Source organism: Talaromyces proteolyticus, assembly GCF_021365285.1.
Source record: "Talaromyces proteolyticus strain PMI_201 chromosome Unknown BGW36scaffold_1, whole genome shotgun sequence".
NCBI classification, from domain to species: domain Eukaryota; kingdom Fungi; phylum Ascomycota; class Eurotiomycetes; order Eurotiales; family Trichocomaceae; genus Talaromyces; species Talaromyces proteolyticus.
In genome coordinates, this window is record NW_025764277.1 from 980,596 (window position 1) to 1,001,264 (window position 20,669).

The 20,669-nt window shown below is 49.9% G+C and overlaps 8 protein-coding genes across 8 annotated transcripts; 5 read left to right on the top strand and 3 right to left on the bottom strand.

Annotated features, from left to right (window-relative positions):
- Nucleotides 1–844: 844 nt before the first annotated feature.
- On the top strand, nt 845–3,298 carry BGW36DRAFT_366643 (putative MFS phospholipid transporter). The gene is made up of 7 exons (XM_046214766.1): nt 845–1,299; nt 1,389–1,573; nt 1,628–2,230; nt 2,338–2,654; nt 2,711–2,828; nt 2,879–3,031; nt 3,085–3,298. The coding sequence occupies exons 1-7, from the start codon at nt 1,221–1,223 to the stop codon at nt 3,172–3,174; spliced, it is 1,545 nt and encodes a 514-aa protein (XP_046077631.1). The 5' UTR covers nt 845–1,220; the 3' UTR covers nt 3,175–3,298.
- BGW36DRAFT_413100 (putative peroxisomal biogenesis factor) lies at nt 3,299–4,775 on the top strand. Its single transcript, XM_046219234.1, has 3 exons — nt 3,299–3,645; nt 3,713–4,190; nt 4,262–4,775. Exons 1-3 carry the CDS (start codon nt 3,579–3,581, stop codon nt 4,422–4,424), a joined length of 708 nt encoding a protein of 235 aa, XP_046077632.1. The 5' UTR covers nt 3,299–3,578; the 3' UTR covers nt 4,425–4,775.
- A 996-nt stretch (nt 4,776–5,771) lies between these two features.
- On the top strand, nt 5,772–7,946 carry BGW36DRAFT_285665 (Sodium/hydrogen exchanger family-domain-containing protein; the record flags this gene model as incomplete). The annotated part of the gene is made up of 9 exons (XM_046210340.1): nt 5,772–5,826; nt 5,880–5,948; nt 5,998–6,107; nt 6,162–6,335; nt 6,395–6,807; nt 6,864–6,912; nt 6,959–7,334; nt 7,391–7,492; nt 7,546–7,946. 9 exons carry the CDS (start codon nt 5,772–5,774, stop codon nt 7,944–7,946), a joined length of 1,749 nt encoding a protein of 582 aa, XP_046077633.1.
- On the bottom strand, nt 7,798–8,700 carry BGW36DRAFT_366649 (uncharacterized protein). Its single transcript, XM_046214767.1, has one exon. It carries the CDS (start codon nt 8,248–8,250, stop codon nt 8,080–8,082), a length of 171 nt encoding a protein of 56 aa, XP_046077634.1. The 5' UTR covers nt 8,251–8,700; the 3' UTR covers nt 7,798–8,079.
- Nucleotides 8,701–10,368: 1,668 nt separating this feature from the next.
- On the top strand, nt 10,369–13,226 carry BGW36DRAFT_5723 (phosphoenolpyruvate carboxykinase AcuF). Its single transcript, XM_046222431.1, has 5 exons — nt 10,369–10,599; nt 10,673–10,884; nt 10,942–11,017; nt 11,097–11,297; nt 11,713–13,226. The coding sequence occupies exons 2-5, from the start codon at nt 10,685–10,687 to the stop codon at nt 13,123–13,125; spliced, it is 1,890 nt and encodes a 629-aa protein (XP_046077635.1). The 5' UTR covers nt 10,369–10,599; nt 10,673–10,684; the 3' UTR covers nt 13,126–13,226.
- Nucleotides 13,227–13,272: 46 nt separating this feature from the next.
- BGW36DRAFT_366654 (putative D-aminopeptidase) lies at nt 13,273–14,604 on the bottom strand. Its single transcript, XM_046214768.1, has one exon. The coding sequence runs from the start codon at nt 14,486–14,488 to the stop codon at nt 13,328–13,330; it is 1,161 nt and encodes a 386-aa protein (XP_046077636.1). The 5' UTR covers nt 14,489–14,604; the 3' UTR covers nt 13,273–13,327.
- Nucleotides 14,605–15,345: 741 nt separating this feature from the next.
- Nucleotides 15,346–16,717, bottom strand: BGW36DRAFT_332081 (putative aldo-keto reductase). Its single transcript, XM_046212845.1, has 4 exons — nt 16,593–16,717; nt 16,480–16,534; nt 16,384–16,422; nt 15,346–16,328 (listed from the first exon to the last, which is right to left on the bottom strand). Exons 2-4 carry the CDS (start codon nt 16,529–16,531, stop codon nt 15,421–15,423), a joined length of 999 nt encoding a protein of 332 aa, XP_046077637.1. The 5' UTR covers nt 16,532–16,534; nt 16,593–16,717; the 3' UTR covers nt 15,346–15,420.
- Nucleotides 16,718–19,474: 2,757 nt separating this feature from the next.
- On the top strand, nt 19,475–20,479 carry BGW36DRAFT_392742 (putative mitochondrial dicarboxylate carrier protein; the record flags this gene model as incomplete). Its single annotated transcript, XM_046217731.1, has 1 exon — nt 19,475–20,479. The coding sequence occupies one exon, from the start codon at nt 19,475–19,477 to the stop codon at nt 20,477–20,479; it is 1,005 nt and encodes a 334-aa protein (XP_046077638.1).
- Between the last annotated feature and the right edge of the window lie 190 nt (nt 20,480–20,669).

Genomic DNA, 20,669 nt, shown 5'->3' on the forward strand with positions numbered 1-20,669 from the left:
TACGTCGCTGAATAAGACTTTGCTACTCGCCATAATGAGAGTATACCTGCATGCTTCTGGGAGAACAACCTGGTTAGCTAGGATAGGCTTCTCCTCGACGGCCAAGCAGGAGCCATAGGTCATGCTACACTCTTCCAATTGCCAGCCAAGCCATCGAACTGAGCTGGTAAGCCGCGAAGCCAACATTCCTCTCCTGACAAGATCTACATGCACAGTTGGTGTACGTATATGTCCTACTACGTCTATATTTAGATGCAGCCGTACTACGACTAACCCAAGTCATACAATGGTCCTCGTCACACACTAGATACGTAGTAATTAATATGCTAATAAGGCTATCATTGATCGCCTTCTGGAAGCTGTTAGCATGGATCCTCGGCCGGCTAGCCGTGGCCTCTCGGTGCTAGCATACACAACCCGTGGCAGTCTGGGCGGCGTCGATTGGCCGCCATTTGTAGAGAGCTGGTAGGGCTAGAAAGCTTAGAACGAGAGCGGTTCATAATAAACCCAGTATTATTAGCATATCTTATTATTATTGTTGTTGGTGTCGCATGTCTCTTTGTCGGAGGATTTGATATCACATCGCGGTATTGCGTGGATTACTCGCTCTCGACCAACTTGGTGCCGCTCTGCTTGATGTCGATTGGCGACTCAAGCTTCACAGTAGAGTAGGATAATAAACAGTGTTAGTAATATTAAAGTAAAGTAAAGCAAAGCAAATCACCGCAAGAATCAGAGAATAAGAATCAAGCTAAACTAGAACAGTGAAAAGTAAAAGGAACAGGAAGAAACAAGTTCCCAGATTGGTACATGCAGAGCATTGCCGGACCGGGCCTAGCGCGAACGGGCTACTGCAATCAGATGTCACGTCGGCCTCTATCACGCTCTCTTATTCCACCTCTGATTCCACCCTCGAAATACGGTGTAACCGGCATTCTTTCGCATTGTTCTCATTTATCAATGGCTTCCCTTCAGTTCATTCAGAGCTGGCCTCGTGCTTGACTCATTCGGATTGATTGCAGGCCCACAAGTTATGGTTCGCACAGGAACAGGATCTGAAGATGGCTTGGAGGCGTCGGGGTGGCCTCCCGGCCTGCTCCAATGTTAGTGGACACTGGGGACGTTTAGCTTCGGCCCCGCCAATTTCGAGAAAAAAACGAAGGATGGTTGCGGTGGAGCTGATAACACGCGCAGGAGATGGATCGATCGCTTCACCTAAAATGCGTAGTTACCGACCTGCGTATAAGTACGCGCCAAACGGCCCGCCGGTTTTTTCTTTCTCCCTTCCTGATTGTCGTGGTACCCAGAACCCCCAAATTGCTACTTCCCCGCCTTCTGGCTGTTCTAGAATAAATAGATAGCTGCGATTCTGCTTGTCGCCTGACAAGCTGTCCTACAACATGGAAAACCCCCCGCCAGCGCTCCCGCCGACGAGAAAAAGGATCTTTCGTCGCCTGTGGATGTCGAGCTGCATGCCGTCCCCCTAGACGCCCTCCCCAAGAGCCGCTGGGATCGCTTGTGGCCCGTGATTGCTTGCGGTGCTGGTCTCTTCTCTGATGGCTACCTAAACGGGGTGTGTTGGCACTGACACGAGTCGCCTTGGAAAAATATACTAACATACCACTAGGTCATCGGTCCTGTCAACACTATTCTCAGCATACTGTATCCCGAAACCTATGAGACATCCCCTGCCAGTCAGAATGTCTCTTCCATCGCCTTCGTGGGCACTGTCGTGGGCCAATTAGCTTTCGGTATCTCCAGTGACTATTGGTCACGGAAATGGTCCCTGTTCATCTCGACCATCGTGCTCATTATATTCGCCGCGCTATGTGCTGGCGCGTATGGGGCTGACGATAGCCAGTATGGTCTTTTTGCCGCTCTCACAGCTTATCGTTTTTTCCTGGGTATCGGAATTGGCGGTGAATACCCAGCTGGGTCCGTTGCATGCGCCGAGAGCACTGGCGAGTTAGAGTCGGGCACACGTAACCGATGGTTTATCATCTTCACTGACTTCATGATCGACTCTGGCTTCGTCGTTGCCGCTATCGTGCCTACCATTCTCGTCGCCATCTTCTCCGAAAACCATCTGCGCGTTGTCTGGCGTATTGCCTTGGGCCTGGGTGTCATTCCTCCATTGAGTCTCCTCTGGTTACGATACAAGCTGAAAGAGCCCGAAGAGTTCAACCGAGAGCGCATGAAGAACTACCCGTACTGGCTGATTATCAAGTATGTCTACTTATTCGAACACAATGGACTTGGGCTAACTACGATAGGTTCTATTGGAAGCGCCTGGTTTGTCTAGAAATTGAACGTATGGTGCGACTGGACGCTAACTAGAAACAGCTCACTATTGGCCTCATCTGGTTTCTGTACAATTTCTCCTCTTTCTCCTTTAGCATCTACTCGTCTAGATGGATCAAAATTATCATTGGATCGGATGCGCCGCTGTGGAAAACCTTTGCCTGGTCGATCGTCACCAACGCCTTCTACCTTCCCGGATCTTTTGCTGGTGCATTCATCAGTGACTGGATCGGCCCCAAGTCTACTCTCGCCTGGGGTGTCTTTGCGCAAGGCGTGGTTGGCTTCATCATGACGGCGGCTTACAAGCAATTGGCTACTCCGGAATATGTCGCCGCTTTCGTTGTGGTCTTTGGGTGAGTCGTAGCAGCATCCAGATGATCAAGATGACATGATATTGACTGTTGGATAGTATCTTCTCGGCTCTTGGCGAGCTCGGTCCTGGTGACAACATCGGTCTGCTCGCATCTAAGAGTTGCTCGACATCTGTCCGAGGACAGTATTACGGAATTGCTGCTGCTACTGGAAAGGTATTTCTCACCTCCGGATACGACAATTTGCATAACTGATGGTTCGAAAGATCGGCGCCTTTGTGGGCACCTATGTTCTCCCGATTGCCCAGAAGAATGCGCCCAACGAAGTCCGCGCCGGCCAAGATCCCTTCTTCATCTCCAGCTCGCTGTGCATTTTCAGCGCCATTCTCTGCTGGCTTTTCGTGCCTCACATCGGACAGGTATGTACTCACATTAACCACATTCCGATCCGGCCCAAGCTCATGTTTTGCAGGATACTATTGCTGAGGAGGACATTCGTTTCCGTGAATACCTGGTCGCCAATGGATACGATGTGTCGACGATGGGCAACAAGTCGGAGTGATCAGTGCTCACTACTTCCAGCGCGTTATATAGATAGTTACGAATAACATCAATAACTCCCTGGTACCAGTCTTATTGTAACTTCAATAATCTCCATATAGTCACTATATTATAGTGTACCCCACAAGCGCCGACCGAGCTGACAGCCTCGGCTCGGGAATTGGAGCCAGGGCTCAATGCTTAGTCAAGCAGGCCGCTTCTCCTTCCGATCCGATCATTCACGACGTCCTTCCATGGCAATTTCAATCAATAATAATTCTTCGAATTTTGTACCTCAACAATAACCATCGTCGAGCCAACTCGTTCGGGTCCGTCGTCAATCCTGATTCCTGCCTGATTCCCGCATCCAGCGTGAATCTGCGATACCCGGAGCTCCCAAGCACGTGAAAGGATCATTCCATCAAGATGGTCGCCGACGCTGTTGTCTACCACCCCTCGGTCGCTCACTACCTGCGCTTTGTCGCAACGACCGGTAAGTCTATTCAGTCTATTTCCAGCTGTACGCAATAAGCGTCATGAAACTAATATATACTCGCCAGTCGGCCGCGACAAGGTCCTGCGAACGCTGCAATACTTTGCCCGCTTCTACGCGTGGTACCTGTACCGCACCAACAATGCCAAATCGGTGATTGCGCCATGGGAGTCGATCAAGAAGCAATTCGGCCTGACGCGCAAAGTGATGCGCGCGGGCAAATTCGTCGAGCACCTCAAGGCCGCTGCTGTGGCCTTTGATAACAAGAACCCGGCCGACCCTGTCCTCAAGAACCTCGCTATCGGCCGACAACTCGGGTATGCGGGCTATTTGACTCTGGATGCGGTGACTCTGGTTGATGCGCTGGGCGTGAAGAAGATTGAAAGTGTGAAGAAGCTCCAGCAACACGCTTATCGGTTCTGGTTCTCCGGCCTGTTCTTCAGCTTCGTGGCTGGTGTGTACACATTATACCGTCTGAGCGAGAAGGAGAAGACGGTGAATAGGAAGGAGGGCGAAGGTGTTGTCGAGGCGAAGAAGATCGAGAGGTGCGTCAATAACCACACAATATGGGAGTAATATGGATTAATGGATTGGGTGCTAACTTTTGACTGATTAGGGAACGCGTCGCCGCTCGCATCCAGCTCATTTCCGATATTTGCGATTTGACTGCTCCTATTTCGGCTCTCGGCTGGGTGAATCTGGACGACGGCATTGTTGGTATTGCTGGTACCATCAGCTCGTTGATTGGCGTCCGGTCCGCCTGGAAGAAGACTGCTTAGAGTCGAGAACTTAGATTGAAATACCAAAGTACGGAGAGTGAAACAGCTTGGTTCGTTGTTGTGAGCTTTGTCTGTATCTTTATGACTATAGCCCTTGCCTGCCCTTTGACTTGTATATCCTTTAGCAGATATTTTTCTAGTTGCTCAGATACTGTTCATATCGTTGAGCATTGCGAATTTATTGTCTTCATGTCCAGAAATAGTTACATGTTTAGATGATCGTCGTCAATACATGTAGCATTGAACGGGCACAGTACATGTTACGGACATGTGCAGGGATGATAAGCCCCTAGTTAATCGTCTGTTTTACTATCCTCAATTCTTATTTAAACTTTCTCTTTTCTTTTTTCCACTCAAGTTATTTATTTGTAGACATATCATCCATTCCGCCGACTTATGACGAGTCTTATCTCGTCAAACTCTTGTCCAAGACGAGAGCAGCAACTTCAACCTGACTATCGAATACCCTATTATCTTATCTTCTCACCTTCTTCTTCAGACAGTACTCTAACAATAATCATCACGCAACGGCAAAGTTTAAAGAGCCCATCAGCCCCTCGCAGTACACTGTACATGTATTAAAGCTGGTAGAATGTCCACGCCACAGTCCATATACAACAAACAAGCTTTCTCTTGGCGACCACATTTCTCAAGGCAACAACACAATTGGCTTTTAATCCTTATCAGGGATTATCGTGGTATGTACGCACGTACATAGTATATACGTAGTATGTGTTGCTGACGAGCCTCGATCGGCCTAGACAGGGGTCATTCTAGCCCTAGCCCTAGCCCTAGCACCCGGGTTTCTTAACGGCGAGAAATAACCCCTGCCGTATCTCGTTATTTTATATGAATCAAGTCAATTTCACTTTCTGTGCATATGTATGTATTCATAGCTCGTGATGATAAGGCAGCTTGGCTGCAGCTTGGTATATTACTATATGCATGCCGTCGCAGGCTAGCTATCCAGATAGGAAATAGATACGCAAGCTGCTGCAAGGCTGGAGCTGCCGCCCCACCGCGATACATATTTCGGGGAGTTGCCTTCCTCACAGTAATAATAATAGGTACGTAGATAAAGCCCTTGCTTGGCATTCCATTCCTGGCCTCGTCATCGGCTACCTGCATACCCGGCAAGCTATGTCGTTGACGGCGTACCGATGTCCATGTAATTGATAGACTTTCGAGATGGATTGATATGACACAGCGGTTTAATCCATTGCTCTGTCTATGTCAACGTTTGCTGGTGGCCGCCCTGTATAGAGACTAGACTCTGCCAGCACCTCGTTGTTGAGGTTATAGGGTGTTTTTTTAAAGAGTCTACTTTTCAGATTATCTCGAGTCAAGATGTTGAAGCCCATCCTCGATATAGACAATCTGAATATCTCGTTATCAGTATTCGGTACTACCCCAGACAGTACATATGTATCAAAGCTTGAGGCGCTGACTGCACAGGAATATTCGTTCTGATTTACGGATACCTCTCGGCCAAGATCCAACAGAACTGGTATCTGGGAGAAGCTCGTCAGTCAACACCCTCCAAAAAAAATAGAAACAAACTAATATCTCCAAGTGCCCGCATTCATCCTCGGCATCGTCTTCGGGCCCTCTGCAAGCAATTTCATGAATGTCTTGGACTGGGACGGGGACGGTGTGTACCATAGCACGCACGAGCTGGCATATGTATATCCTATATCAGTGTCATACTTGATATCAATATGCTAATATCGCTGTTAGAACCTATCGCGCATCGTCATCGGCATCCAGCTCGTCAAGGTCGGCTACGAGCTGCCAAAGCAGTACCAGAAACAGCGAGGCGTGGAGATGACCATCTGCCTGTTCCCCGTCATGGCCATGATGTGGCTCTGCACGACGGGGTGCATAAAACTGATTGTTCCAAAAGTATCACTCGTACGTCTTCCCTTTCCCCATTTCATAAGAGGAAATTAAAGTAAATAATAATAATAAAGGTATCCTCCCTCATAATCGCCTCCTGCGTCACCTGCACCGACCCGGTCCTCTCGCAGGCCATCGCCAAAGGCCCCTTCGCTGAGACCTACGTGCGTCGTCCGCTCCGCGAGTTCATCTCGTCCGAAGCCGGTGGGAACGATGGCTTCGGCTTCCCCATCCTGCTCTTCGCGGTTGCGTTGCTACGGTATGCGGGGACGCGAGAGAATGCCGTTTCGCTGGATGATATGGATCATGCAGAGGGGATCCCCGACCAGCTAGGTGCTGGCGAGCATGGAAGGTATGGCGGCGGATTGGAAACCGCGTTGAAGCATTGGGCTATAGAGGGTGTTTTGTTCATGGTGTTGTTGGGGTTTGCCTACGGTGTCATACTGGGCTGGGTGTGTAGGGTATTGCTGAATCGGGCTCTGGCACGGTACTCTTCCTATCTCATTCTTCATCTTTCCTGATTTTGTTGTGCTGATAGATCAGGAAATGGGTCGATAACGAGAGCTACCTCCTGTTCCCCTTCGCCATGGGCGTGAGTCCCCTAACCCTCTTTTTTAGGACTTGAGCTGACTGTACAGCTCTTCATCGTCGGTACATGCGGCTGCTTCGGCGCCGACGAGACCCTGGCGTGCTTTGCTGCTGGCAACGCGCTGAACTGGGACGGCCGGTTCCTCGCCGAAGTGCACCTGCGACACGACTCGTTCAACAACACCCTCGAGCGCTTCCTCAACTTCGCAGCCTTCATGTTTATCGGACTGGTCATGCCGTGGCATGAACTCATGCTGCCGGCGAAGGTCTCTGTGCATGGACTCACTGCATGGCGTCTGTTTGCGCTCGCGGGCTTGGTGTTGCTGCTCAGAAGGATTCCAGCCATTCTACTCGCGTATCGGTTCATGCCGAATGTGTGTCGGGATTGGAAGGAGGCTCTGTTTATGGGGTATTTCGGGCCGATTGGTACGTTCTTCCACCTTCTCTTCCATTAAGGGGAGAGGGGTTTCTGACTGTTGTAGGGATTGGCTCGGTGTGTTATGTCGAGTATGCGAAGAACCTCTTCCCCAGTCCGGGACAGAGCGATGAAGAAATCAACAATCTGACCGAGGTCATGGTGCCAGGTACCACCCCCTACCTCCTTGTCTGATCTTCTGACCCTCTGACTGATTTGTAGTGGTATACTGGCTCGTATTCTTCTCGATCATCGTGCACGGCCTCTCTGTCCCGGTTCTGCAGGCGATATACAAATACTGCAAAGTTCCACCCATCCACGACCACCCCGTCGAAGTGTTATTGTTATCCAACAACGAGCCTCTACCCACCAACAGCACCGCCTGTCCGCAGCGCCACACGGCGATGCTGAATAACCGCTTCTCGCGCCAGGACGAGGAGAATGATGAGATGACGAATACTCATCGACGGTGTACGAGTTCTGAGCAAGGGTCGGATGAGAGTGTGATGTTGGATAATAGTAATAATAATAATAATAATGAGCGGCGGAGTGTGAGTTCGATGAGCCCCACGGACAGTATGCCTTCGGTGGCGCCGATGAGGCTGATGCATCATATGGTTTGAATGACTACTGGTATAGTAGTTTAGATATGTTTGATTGAATATTTATAGTTTAGACATGATTGATTGATTTGATAGACAATGGTTTAGTGAACAGGCAAAAGGAACTGCGTTATCCATCCATCCTTCCGTCATCTCATCTCGTATACGTATATTGGGTTCGACTAGACGGGGCAGCTCTATACCAAATTAGAGTGTATTCCATCAGAGGAAAGAGCAACAGGATACGTACGGCACCGCAGGACGAGCAGCTCTTATTTTCACCACTGATGGCGGCACCGCATTTGGGACAACCGGCGTGCGACATGATGATCTGTTCGTCAGCAGGGGTCTGTAGAGCACGGTAGATAACCTACAGTTTATCTCTGGTGATATTTCAGATTATCGACTGAGGAAGTGCAGGGTTTTGACGGGAGAAGTGAGCTGGTGGTTGTTGAAGGAGATATAAACACCCCACCATCCAGCTGCCAGCTGACCAAACACGCCAGCGCTGATTGGCTGTACCCCGCCATTCAGCTGGTACTCTTGTATAAGTTATCTACAATCACACATACTCCTAGATGGTCTGATAGCGATACGTCATACCTATGGAAAGTTGTCCAATGGAGTAAATCTTGTATATGATGTGAGAGATACTCGTCACAAGGATATATAAAATACCAAATCTGATATAATTATTTCCTCTAGGAAGGGTTTCTATTTTTACTTTCCTTTTGCTAGTTTGTTCGGGCTACTTTTTTCACCGCCAAAAGATTGCTCACCTACGTTATTATCATTGAAATGCAACAGTAGTCTGCATGCTATATGCAGTAACTATGCAGTACACTCCTCTCGGAAGTCGGGACATTTCGGGGCGTTGCAGCCAATCAGCAGCTCTCTACTATAACAGATCATTCAAAACAATATACAACATACTTATTGTTTTATATGGTATACGTGTAATGGTGATTCGCTTTATTATACAAAAAGTCTCTTATTTCTTTAAAATAAATAGTATTTGACGAGATCAGAATACGTGTAGAGTAGAGTAGAGTAGACGTAGGCGTAGGCGTAAGTGTAGACCTCCTACCCCACTGCTAGAGAAGAATAGAAAGGTCAAAAAGGCTTTCTTTTTTCTTTTTCTTTCTTCTTTCTTCTTTTCTTTTTTCTGTTTTCTTCTTCTTTTCTTTTTTTCTCGGAGCATATTACATATGTACCTGGTCAGCAGGTTTGGTGCGTCCGGGATTGTCCATGTGTCTTGCGCATTGAAGTCATGTATATGCAGTCTGCAGGTGTTCGACACTGATTGGGGGAGAGAGGCTTGGTGCCGAGCCACAGCAGAACCAGATTGCTCATTTAATATCTCAGGCTAACCGAGTCCAGAGTCCAGTCCAGAGTCCAGATCGAACGAATAGAAGCTCGGGTTATGTAGGAGGCTAGGCACATGCAAACTCGGCCGGGTAAATGTTTCGATCGGGATCTATCGGCCAGTACGTTAATCAATATTTAGTTATTTACATACGAAAATATTAACAGGAAGAATATGAGAATATTATGACTAGATATCTTGATTATTGTCGCTTGAATGTTATATTGTTGTGCTATTGGCGGAGTATTAAATTTCGGATTGTGTGTGCTAGGCTATCCTATCCGAAGCGGTGCAGCCCAACGACTTTGAAACTGGCTCTACAATTATTGGTTATCTACATAACTAGCAGATAGTACATATTCCACGGGACAAATCGGAAGATCGCCACTGTTTCAGCATATACCTGTGTCGTTGGCAATGGCGAAGATTAATTCTTGATCCGGAATATAATCCGGGATCTAGACTGCATCGGCTATCCATATATGTAGTAGATACTACTCCAAGACCTAGGAGTCCAGGCTTGAAATATTAACAATTGATATTCCGGGGTCATAGTCCAGACTCAAGCCAGTTCTAGAGTAGTCTCGGCCAGGCGCGGGGAGGAGCAAAAAAGGAGTTCCCTCGGCTAGCCGTGCTTTTCCACTGCCGATACGGACTAAGACATGAATATGATTGACCAGCCCCACGAAAATGCTAGACCAGCTTCTCCGCAATTTCGACCAGCCTAGGAGTATTAGTAGGAGTGCTAGGCCAAGGAGGCGACTATTGTTCGGGACGGCCAGCCACTTATTGGCCACTGGATTTGCCTCGTCTCGCTCGCAGCGTCCAGCCATGATATCATCACTTGCAAATTCGTCGCAGATCGAGAGAGAATACAGAATAAAAGCGACAAGCCGTGTACCATAAATACGTAATGGACGTAGCTGCACAATATTGCATACAGCTTTGACACAAAACAGAGTTAAAAGCAAAAAAAGTAAAAGTTAGCTTTGTGAGGAAGTTTGCTGGTCAAGTGACTTTTGTGCGGAAGTATCCTGCGCCTGCCTCATCGCCCCCTCGACCTGCCTCGTTAACCTCGTCCACCGTCAAATCCCTCAACTGAACGAACCTGTCTCGACGAGTCATTTCCACCCGCGTTATTTACTATCACTATCAACCACTGCCTCAGTGGTCGGCTGTCCAGTCTCTGTCCACTCGGCTCAGCCTTCGGGTCATTTCGGGCCATCTCTACGGCGTCAACTCCTGAACCCCAGCCTAACGCAGCTGAAACGATTACCCAATCCTTGCTAACCTCACGATCAGGCTCAGGTTCGTCATCGCTGCCCGGTATTCTCCGTCGGCTGTGGAGTACCACATATAGATCACAGACTAACGTGGCCAGCATTCTCGCATCATGAATCGGAATCCCGCTGCCGCAGTCCATCCAACTGCTACTAATATACCCCAGCGGCGCCCGGTTTCTCCTGGCCCTTTGCATTCTGATTTCATACGACAGCAAGTCGCAAAACAAGCCTCCAGCAACTACCACTCCTCCTCCCTCAAGATGATCACACAATCCGTCAACCGCACTGCCCTCCACCCCGGTGGTGTCCAGTACGTCCCCCTATCTTGCATCTGCTTCCATCTATCCATACTAATAGGTATTCGCAGACCCGGCAAGGGCCACACAGAACTGGAGGAAGAGCTTCATGAAACCGCCCACATTGACTACGAGCGCGTTGCTATTGTATGATAGACCTGCTCTGGTGACGGGCGGCCTTGAAGCTCGTCAACCTTGTTCTATTCCCTTGCTAACTGTACTCTAGGTCGCCAACCCGTCCGTGGCTGCTCTCTACGAAGATGCCCTGGTCTACGAGACCGGCACTGCCATCACATCCAGCGGCGCCCTGACGGCGTACTCTGGCGCCAAAACCGGCCGCTCGCCCTCAGACAAGCGTGTTGTGCAAGAACCAACATCGGAGAAAGACATCTGGTGGGGACCAGTCAACAAGCCCATGACTCCTGAGGTATGTTAATCTAATTTAATCCATCTTTTAAATCGCGCACTCTTTTTTCTCTCTCTCACTCTCTTCGGGTTGCGCTATGTCTGTGCTATGTACTAGGACGATCCTGTCGCGTGTGCTGTTACCCTGCAGGGCCCGCCCCTGCAGCCTAACGTTCCTTGCATATGCCGGCTTCTAATGCTTGTTTTCTGCTCAATGGTCATTGTTCAGTTTCACCATTCCGGTGTCAGCTGGAATGCGCGATTTTACCACATGTCATCAGATCAAGCATTTTTGTATTACCTGTATTTCTTGTGTCTTTTCGTGCGACATGCATCGCTCGGCTGAAGCCGGCTGCGTTATTGCCTCGGCCTCTTTTTCTCCCCCGCAATCTGGCCGATCACATGACGTCATCAGTCGCTAACTTCCGTACTATCAGGTCTGGCGAATCAACCGTGAGCGCGCTGTCGACTATCTCAACACCCGCAATCGCATCTACGTCGTCGACGGTTTTGCCGGCTGGGACGAGCGCTACCGCATCAATGTCCGCGTCGTCTGCGCCCGTGCCTATCATGCCCTGTTCATGCGTAACATGCTCATCCGCCCAACTCGCGCCGAGCTCGAGCACTTCCACCCTCACTATGTCATCTACAATGCAGGATCCTTCCCTGCCAACCGCTTCACAGAGGGCATGACCTCGGCTACCTCGGTGGCCATCAACTTCGCTGAGAAGGAGATGGTCATCCTGGGTACGGAGTATGCTGGTGAAATGAAGAAGGGTGTCTTTACCGTGCTCTTCTACGAAATGCCCGTCAAGCACAACGTCTTGACCCTGCACTCTTCTGCCAACGAGGGCCAGAACGGCGATGTCACTGTTTTCTTCGGTCTCTCCGGAACGGGCAAGACCACTCTTTCTGCCGACCCCAAGCGTGCTCTCATTGGTGACGACGAACACTGCTGGACTGACAAGGGCGTCTTCAACATCGAGGGTGGATGCTACGCCAAGTGCATCGGCTTGTCTGCCGAGAAGGAACCCGATATTTTCAACGCCATCAAGTTCGGTTCCGTTTTGGAGAATGTGGTCTTTGACCCAACCACTCGTGTTGTTGACTATGACGACTCCACCTTGACTGAGAACACCCGCTGCGCCTACCCCATCGAATACATCGAGAACGCGAAGATTCCTTGCCTCTCCGACAAGCACCCGACAAACATCATCCTGCTGACCTGTGACGCTCGCGGTGTCCTGCCACCCATCTCCAAGCTCACCACCGAGCAGACCATGTTCCACTTCATTTCCGGTTATACCTCCAAGATGGCTGGTACTGAGGACGGCGTCACCGAGCCCCAAGCCACCTTCTCCTCCTGCTTCGCTCAGCCTTTCCTCGCCCTCCACCCTATGCGCTACGCCAAGATGCTTGCGGACAAGATCTCCGAGCACAAGTCCAATGCCTGGTTGCTCAACACCGGCTGGGTCGGTGCTGGCGCCACCACTGGCGGCAAGCGTTGCCCATTGAAGTACACTCGTGCCATCCTGGATGCGATCCACAGCGGCGAGCTCGCCAATGCCGAATACGAAGTCTACCCGATCTTCAACCTTCACGTGCCCAAGTCATGCCCCGGTGTTCCCGATGAGCTGCTCAACCCCAAGAACAGCTGGACTGCCTCTGTTCCTTTCTCGGACGAAGTTGGCAAGCTTGCCAAGTTGTTCAACAACAACTTTGAAAAATACGCCGACCAGGCCACCCCAGAGGTCATTGCTGCTGGTCCTGTTGTGGATGCTCCTGTTGCTGCTCCTGTGGTGGATGTCCCTGCGGTTGCTCCTGTTCAGGATGCTCCTGCTGCGCAGTAAGATTGGCATAATTGGTGTTCTTCGTTTTAGAGTGTACAAACACGACTTTTGCATCTGCATTGATTCCCGGCATTAATATGCGACACGATTGTTTTACGTATCTCTTTTGTGGGTTAAAATTTCAATTTGGATAGTTAATACATGATTTACAATTTCATATAAAAGAGTGAATATATATGTAAGGATATGTAATAGGTCTATATCAATTGATACCTGTATCAATTGATTGATATTTTTCCACGATTTCTTTCAGTTCCTCATGGTTAATCGCCTTTGCTGCTCCCAACGGCCCTTCCATATCTTCAGCTGCCGCCAAAGCATTATAGATGGCTTCCTCGGTCGAATCTGCCGCTGCTTCGAACAACGCATTGATCGTAGTATCCTGCACAACACCAACCTTCTGCGCTGCTGTCGGCTTCCAGCTAAACTCTGGCGCTCGAGGAATCTTCTCTGCGGTGCTGAACGCAATAAACAAATCCCCAGACGAATTCGACCCCCAACCGCCAACTCTCGCAACACCCACCGTCGCGCGCTTCGCAAGCCGTTGCAGCTGCACTGGATGCAGCGGCGCATCCGTCGCCAGCACCACTATAATACTCCCGTCCTTCGTCGCCATCTTGACATCCGCCTGTCTCTCCTCCTCCTTTTTCTCTGCTGCCGTCTCCCTCTCAATCATGATCCTCCCCACGGGCACTCCGCCCACCCTCAAATCCCGCTTTGCGCCGTAATTCGCCTGCACCAGCGCCGCGACTGTGTACGTCTTCGTCACCCCATACTCAACGCCCTCAATCACCCTACTCGCACTGCCAGTACCAGCCTTGAACCCATGACATGTCATCCCCGTACCGCCGCCCGTATTCCCTTCGTCAACCCTCTTGTTGTCTGCACGGTCAATTCCTCGCACCACCATCTCCGGCGTCACCGCCATGGCCGCGATGTCGCTCAGATACGAATCACACGTCTCCGCGATCACGGGCAAGAGGAACCAATCTGCCGGCTTTGAGCCTGCGTACTCGCGGATCGCGTACTCGTAGACGCCAGAGTAGCACGGCCCTACGGCGAACGAGTTGGTGATGACGATGGGGGAATTGAGCAGGCCTGTTTCGTCGAGCCAGTGCGAACCCGTCATCTCCCCACTGCCGTTGAACCGGAAGTACCCCGCGTAGCAGGCATTGTGGAACCAGTCGCGCCGGGGGAGGATCACCGTGACGCCTGTATTGATGGCGTGGTTGCGGGGTGTTGCTGAGGCGGGCTTGTTGATGGATTCGGTGTGGACGAGCACGCCGGGCACGTCGGTGAGGGAGTTGAGGGGGCCGGGGCTGTGACGGCCGAGATAGAGGTTAGGGAGGAGAGAGCGGATCATCTTTTTTTATAAAAAGATTTGTGGAATAGTCGATTGTCTTTGAGTCTGAATGTGGATTTATTGTATTTATATAGTAAAACCTAGGATTAAGCAACCGATTTTACACAGCCCTCCCGCTACTTAATATAAGAGATTGCTTAATTTTAAATAATCGATCTTCACATTTTATACGAAATCGAGTCTCCACGTAATATTTCCTAATAACAGTTATCAGCCAATAAGTACCACATTCATTACCCCTCACCAAATGAATGGGTCCCCTTTTTGGTGTAGTGGTTTTTCGGCCAACCAAAGTCCTCTCTTTTTAAGCTATTTTATATATAAACCTAAATTTGACACGGTTTGATGTGCTGCTATGAGAAATCATGACTCACGGTGAGTACTGTTATTTATACAAGATAGTACAATATGGGAAAATATTGGAAACCGCCCCGCAACCGCCCCGCAACCGTTATGTAACCGTTTTGTAGCGTATCTAGATTGAAACATTTCGTAAAAAGTTATACATGCCCAACCATTATCAAATTGGCAACGTTGCAGCAACGTTGCGAGTGCGTCAATCGGTTGCAGGCGCATTAATTAATTGCAGTGCGTTTCCAAAACGTTACTAGTGTTGTTGTTATTGCAGATATTTAAATTATTTACAAATACATGTGCTAACGCGCCTTGTTGTCTCGCTGCCTCGATGTGACGTTCCCCTTCTTCGTTCGCTTGTTTGAATGGTCAGTTGTAAGTGTTTTATATTGTACATTTCAAAGCTGCTTAACTCTATCTAAATAGCAGGCGTTTTACCTCAATTGATATTGACATCATCGAGGCTGTGATTGACTAATCTACATGGATATAAGTAGATTATTCGGTTTCAAATGTTGGTTCAAGGTTATTATATGAGATTCAATATATATACATGGGTCGTACATGGTCATAATATACTAATTCAGCCAATTCCCCTGCTCATCCTCAAACCCAAACTCCACATTGGTCCAGCCCATCAAGAGCCTTCCCTTTCCCGGGACATCAAACCTGAGCCTCTCATTCGCATCTGACAGCCGCACTCGTCTGGTCTTATACGCATTATTCATCGTCTCAACATCCTCGTCCGGCAGCGTGATCAGCCGGATATTCTCGTCAATCCGCGTGGGATTCCCGCTCATGGGAACCACAACTACCCCGCGCTGCACACACCATGACAGCGATATGACTGCCGGCGATGTATTATGTTTCTGCGCGAGCGTTGTGAAGGGCTCGTCTGTCAGAATCTCCGGCGCCTGGCGGCTGCCCAGCGTGCTCCAGCTCATCACCTGGATCCCGTGCTTGTGGCAGAACGGGACGAGGTTGAGCGCTGGATTGAACGCGTGTAATTCAATCTGATTAACGGCGGGCACGACAGTAGCCTCTTCGAGAAGTGTGTTTAGTGTCTTTTCCGTAAAATTACTCACGCCAATCGCGCGACACTGTCTCGCTGTCGCACTCCCAGGCTCAACGAGCTTCTCCATCAATTTCCACGAATCCATAAATGTCGGCCGCTCGTCGGGCCTGTATGGCCGTGAGCCATCTGGCGTCAGGGCCTGGGGCCAGTGCATCAGGAATAGATCGATATATTCGAGGTTTAGTTGGTTGAGGGATTTCTGTAGCGCCGCGGCTGGGTTGAGCAGCGCCGCGCCGACGAGTTTTGTTACCACGGTGATTTCGTGACGTGCTACGCCGCTGGCGCGGATCGCAGAGCCGACGATGTCTTCGACCCCGTACGACTGGGCGGTGTCGATGAGGCGATAGCCGCCCCGGAGGGCGTGGATGATGGTTTCGCGGAGGAGTTGGGCATCTTGGCTGCCTGGTCGCCCTGTTGTATTTTAGTAGGCGAACCTTGGTAGAGAGAGGGATTGGTTAGGACTGACCTTGCCATGTACCGAGCCCCACAGCAGGAATACTGGCTCCTAAGAGTAGACTGTTAGCGGTGATGGGTGGATTGATGGATGGGACTGGGTGTTTACCATTGTTTAGTTTGAATGTTGTTCGGCAGATAGGGTTAGGCTGATCGGTCATGTTCTGTGTTGTTAGTTAGTATCTCCGTAGTTCCATCTGGGTATAGGGATAGGCTACTCACAGTGCACTCATAAGAGGGCAATTCTGGAAAGAGAAGAAGGAGAGGTTAGGCGAACATAAGACTTTCTATATATACTGACATGCCAGGAAGTTGTTGGTTGTGAAAGTCGCGCATACGGACAGCCATTGGACTGCTGGAGCGGGGTAGACTCATATATGACCGCATTGTACGTACTGTTTGCTGCATATTATTGGCTCCGGCATACTCTAATCCGAGGTGGGCGGCCCGGCCAATGAGCGGGGCTGGTTTAGTTTCCAGCTGATGTGGGCGATGCTGTGATTGGTGGTTTATTGCTTGGAGTAGTACAGTATGAGTGATTTGATGATATTCATGTAGGCTATATAGAATGTAGAATGGTAAACTGTGGACTTGATAATCTCTACCAAGTCTAGCCTGCAGATTAGATCTGTAGTAGGATAACGTCTGTAAATATCGTCAACGTGTTGAATTGCTTTCCTATACTACCACTCAGGCTGCTCAGAAAAACAGTCCATACTGGTACCTATGTAGCTGCAGATCTGTGTAATGCTAGGAACTGGCAATTGATAAACTGTAGACAGTCAGCCCTCACCAACTCATCCATCATCTAAACGCCCAAGACCTAGGCTCTTGGGCAGTTGTACTTGGTGTAAGGCAGCAACAATAATCTACCAGGTTACATCCGCAGATGAGCGGACAAGTAAGGTATAAGAACCAGTCCAGGAAATGCCTCACTGATGGTTCTCAAGACAAGGTACGGGGATATACGAGGTGTTCAACTGGACTATCGGCCGATGTGAACAAGCCATAAAGAATAACCCCTGCTGGGTTTCACCAGTATGTTTCCCGTCCATGTCAATTAATTAAATAGCTCTGCCACCATGAAGGAGAATTGACCATCGATTGACCATCGACTGCATCTCGGACCGCAAGCGGTCCGATTCGACCAGCAAATAGGGGATTAACGTCTATACTCCGTTCCCAAAGAACCTAGACGCAAAGCGAAAACATGATCAATGCTCCTGTAGCTGAACTAACCCTTGCGGAATACTGACGTCCGGACAAATTGGACGTCGAGGATTGGGAATGCCTCCCTTTCGTATTCGGTTGGGGGTCCAGGTTGACGCGGTCAGTGTCAATCAGCCAGTAGGTTCAGCCAACGGGCCAGCCGACGGAGCGAGGATGTGGAAGGACGCTTTGACAAGGCATTTTCATTTATCCTATTAGTGCTGTTGCGCTTCGGTCCGAGTACTCGGAAATCTTATCAGAGTAATAGTGTTTGATAAAGACATTTGTGTTTTCGGCCTGAACATCCGATAGTCGGGCAGAAATACCACGCTGTGTCTTGGTATTCTTTCACTCGTCCCCGAGCGAATCGGAACGAGGCAATTGCGTTTCTAATGCCGATAATAGGCGGGAGCTTGGTGGATTCCGCCGCAATCTAGTCTCTCTGAGTCGAGACGGATGCCGACTTCGCATCCCGCGACGGAAATAAGTCAAACAACCACGATGGTATCTAGACCCAACGACACGGTCTGCCAGCAGGAGCTAAAACAAAATCGTCAGCCGTGAGTGAGCAGCATCGGGCAAAGGGGCGCCGGTCTAACCGATTAGCCGAAGCTGTTGTATGTAGTATACGCTGAGGACATGCCGCAATGCTCTCCGGGTTGCCGGGTGCGAGCAGGCCTGCTAGAGCCACGCCATGCCGAATACAGTACTGGAGAAGACTGGCTGCGTGGTGTCTTCGTAGTAATCGAACAACAATATGGCAGGGCTGGAGCAGGGTACATTGAATGCTTAATAAGAGCAAAAGTCGGAAGGAGCCGGAGTGGACGGGTCAAGCCCCAGCTAAATCGCCGCTAGCCGAGACGGGCAAGGTCGCGCATCATGACGTGAGCGGGTCTGCCCTCAGTGGAGCCGCCTTATTCTGCAGGCAAAAGTAGTAGTAGTAGCATCTTTCTCTGTCTATCTCAGAAGAATCACCAGAACACAGCGCCAGCAGAAAGAACCATCAGAACCATCAGAGCAGCAAGGGCTACGACGGCCCCGTCTTTATACTTCGCCGAGGCCTGCTGCAGAGGTGTGTACCACCAATTGGCTGGCCTGTGACGCAAGAACGATGCATACCCCGCATTTTGCCTGCGAGCGTCAAAGCTCAACCAAGTACCCCAAGGTACCGCCACTATTGCCTCTAGTGATGGGCAGCATGTAGACAAATCGATCAAGTCATCGCCTTTGTCATCTCTGGTTGCAGCCAGCCCCGTTCTTATCCGAAAAGAGACTAACTGTGAACTAGGCTACTAGTCTGCCTCACCCTACTGCATTACTTTAACCCATTTGTAACGTAGGATGGGTGTAGCTTGCCGTGGTTAATGCACGCCATTACAGAGCGACTAGTCCTGGTACTTGGGAGGTACCTCGCCATCAAATCTGTATATAAACCTTGTGCTGCCCGGTTTGGACCGTCGCTGCTCTGCTGTCCCGCAATACTCAACTCTATTCCCCCTCTTCATCCGTCCTATCCGCCACTCGCATTAAGTAAGTATTGGATAATATCATTGACCCCTTTGCCTATGCCTACATATGCACCACAGGCTAGCAAAGCTTGCTCTGGCGGTCAACAGCTCTAGAAGCCTCAGAGAAGATCTACTCCTGCTCCCTTCGTCCGCGTGACCCCCGAGTATATGACTTGGACCTGGACCAATTAGCATTTCCTTGCCGTCATCTCCCACCCCTCCTTTCCGTCTTCCCTACTTCATCCGGTCTCGTTATTGAGAAGCATACATTAATATCGTTGTACGTTTCTGACTGTCTTTAATTGTACAGGGCCCCTCGAACTTTGCGACCCGGACTACATTAGCACAGCCTGAATGCCTGATACTTCTGAGAACCGAAACGACAGTATGGCATCCAGATCATTCACCGAGTCTGCTAGCAATGCGACCAAATCCGCTAGAGAATCAACAAAATCCGCCCTGGAGAATCCGTCTGCAACGGCAAATAGTTTTCTCCGTCATCCATACATGCGAGCTGCGCTCCCCTTCATCAATGGCGGGCTAGCAGGTATGACGGCAACGGTGGTGATCCAACCAGTCGACATGATCAAAGTGCGTCTACAGTTGGCCGGCGAAGGCCAGAAGACCGGTCCAAAGCCAACTGCGTTGGGTGTGACCAAAAACATCATTGCCTCTGGCAAAGTTCTCGACTTGTATACAGGACTGAGTGCTGGCCTGCTCCGACAAGCAGTCTATACCACCGCTCGGCTCGGTTTCTTCGATACATTCATTACAACGGCCAAGACGACTGCAGAGAGCCAGGGTCGGGCTGTAAGCTTCGGTGAACGTGCAGTTGCTGGTCTTACTGCAGGAGGTCTGGCTGCCATGATTGGCAACCCGGCTGACCTTGCCCTCATCCGCATGCAGTCAGATGGACTGAAACCTCCCGAGGCGCGTGCCAACTACCGCTCCGTCATCGATGCTTTAACTCGCATCGCAAAGAGTGAAGGAGTTGCAGCTTTGTGGGCTGGAGCAACTCCGACGGTGGTTCGCGCCATGGCCCTGAATCTCGGACAGCTTGGATTTTTCTCGGAATCCAAATCACAACTGAAAGCCCATACAAGCCTCTCCCCCCAGGCCCAGACATTCACTGCGTCTGCTATTGCTGGTTTCTTCGCCAGCTTCCTGTCCCTGCCATTCGACTTCATCAAGACCCGTCTACAGAAACAGCAAAAGAACCCACAAACAGGGGAATTTCCTTACAAGGGAGTCTTGCACTGCGCGCGCAAGGTCGTACAGGATGAGGGCTGGCTCAGATTCTACCGCGGCTTCGGCACGTACTACATCCGCATTGCGCCGCATGCAATGGTCACCTTGATCGTCGCCGATTACTTGAACCTGATCACCAAGTAAGCATCTTGAGCGGCTTGCGCACGGCGGATGTGCGATGTATCTTGCTCGACAGCCTGAGGCGTTTGTCGATAGGCTTTCTCATATCTTATATCGCTATTGGATATATAGACCGCGATGGCTTTCAACACAGTGTTATTGAGTGACTTGTTTTTGATGACATGCCAATTCAAACCAGGGGGCTTTTATTTGT

Bases quoted from the DNA above. Each gene is read 5' to 3' on its own strand.
- BGW36DRAFT_366649 (XM_046214767.1), bottom strand. From the start codon at position 8,250: ATGTCGCACGCCGGTTGTCCCAAATGCGGTGCCGCCATCAGTGGTGAA.
- BGW36DRAFT_332081 (XM_046212845.1), bottom strand. From the start codon at position 16,531: ATGACCGATCAGCCTAACCCTATCTGCCGAACAACATTCAAACTAAAC. The intron at 16,423-16,479 runs GTAAACACCCAG...GTCTACTCTTAG, and splicing joins AACATTCAAACTAAACAATG to GAGCCAGTATTCCTGCTGTG. The intron at 16,329-16,383 runs GTCAGTCCTAAC...AAAATACAACAG, and splicing joins GGGGCTCGGTACATGGCAAG to GGCGACCAGGCAGCCAAGAT.
- BGW36DRAFT_5723 (XM_046222431.1), top strand. From the start codon at position 10,685: ATGAATCGGAATCCCGCTGCCGCAGTCCATCCAACTGCTACTAATATA. The intron at 10,885-10,941 runs GTACGTCCCCCT...AGGTATTCGCAG, and splicing joins CTCCACCCCGGTGGTGTCCA to ACCCGGCAAGGGCCACACAG. The intron at 11,298-11,712 runs GTATGTTAATCT...CCGTACTATCAG, and splicing joins ACAAGCCCATGACTCCTGAG to GTCTGGCGAATCAACCGTGA.
- BGW36DRAFT_413100 (XM_046219234.1), top strand. From the start codon at position 3,579: ATGGTCGCCGACGCTGTTGTCTACCACCCCTCGGTCGCTCACTACCTG. The intron at 3,646-3,712 runs GTAAGTCTATTC...TATACTCGCCAG, and splicing joins GCGCTTTGTCGCAACGACCG to TCGGCCGCGACAAGGTCCTG. The intron at 4,191-4,261 runs GTGCGTCAATAA...TTGACTGATTAG, and splicing joins GAGGCGAAGAAGATCGAGAG to GGAACGCGTCGCCGCTCGCA.
- BGW36DRAFT_366654 (XM_046214768.1), bottom strand. From the start codon at position 14,488: ATGATCCGCTCTCTCCTCCCTAACCTCTATCTCGGCCGTCACAGCCCC.
- BGW36DRAFT_366643 (XM_046214766.1), top strand. From the start codon at position 1,221: ATGCGTAGTTACCGACCTGCGTATAAGTACGCGCCAAACGGCCCGCCG. The intron at 2,231-2,337 runs GTCTACTTATTC...GACGCTAACTAG, and splicing joins ACTGGCTGATTATCAAGTAT to AAACAGCTCACTATTGGCCT. The intron at 3,032-3,084 runs GTATGTACTCAC...CATGTTTTGCAG, and splicing joins TCGTGCCTCACATCGGACAG to GATACTATTGCTGAGGAGGA.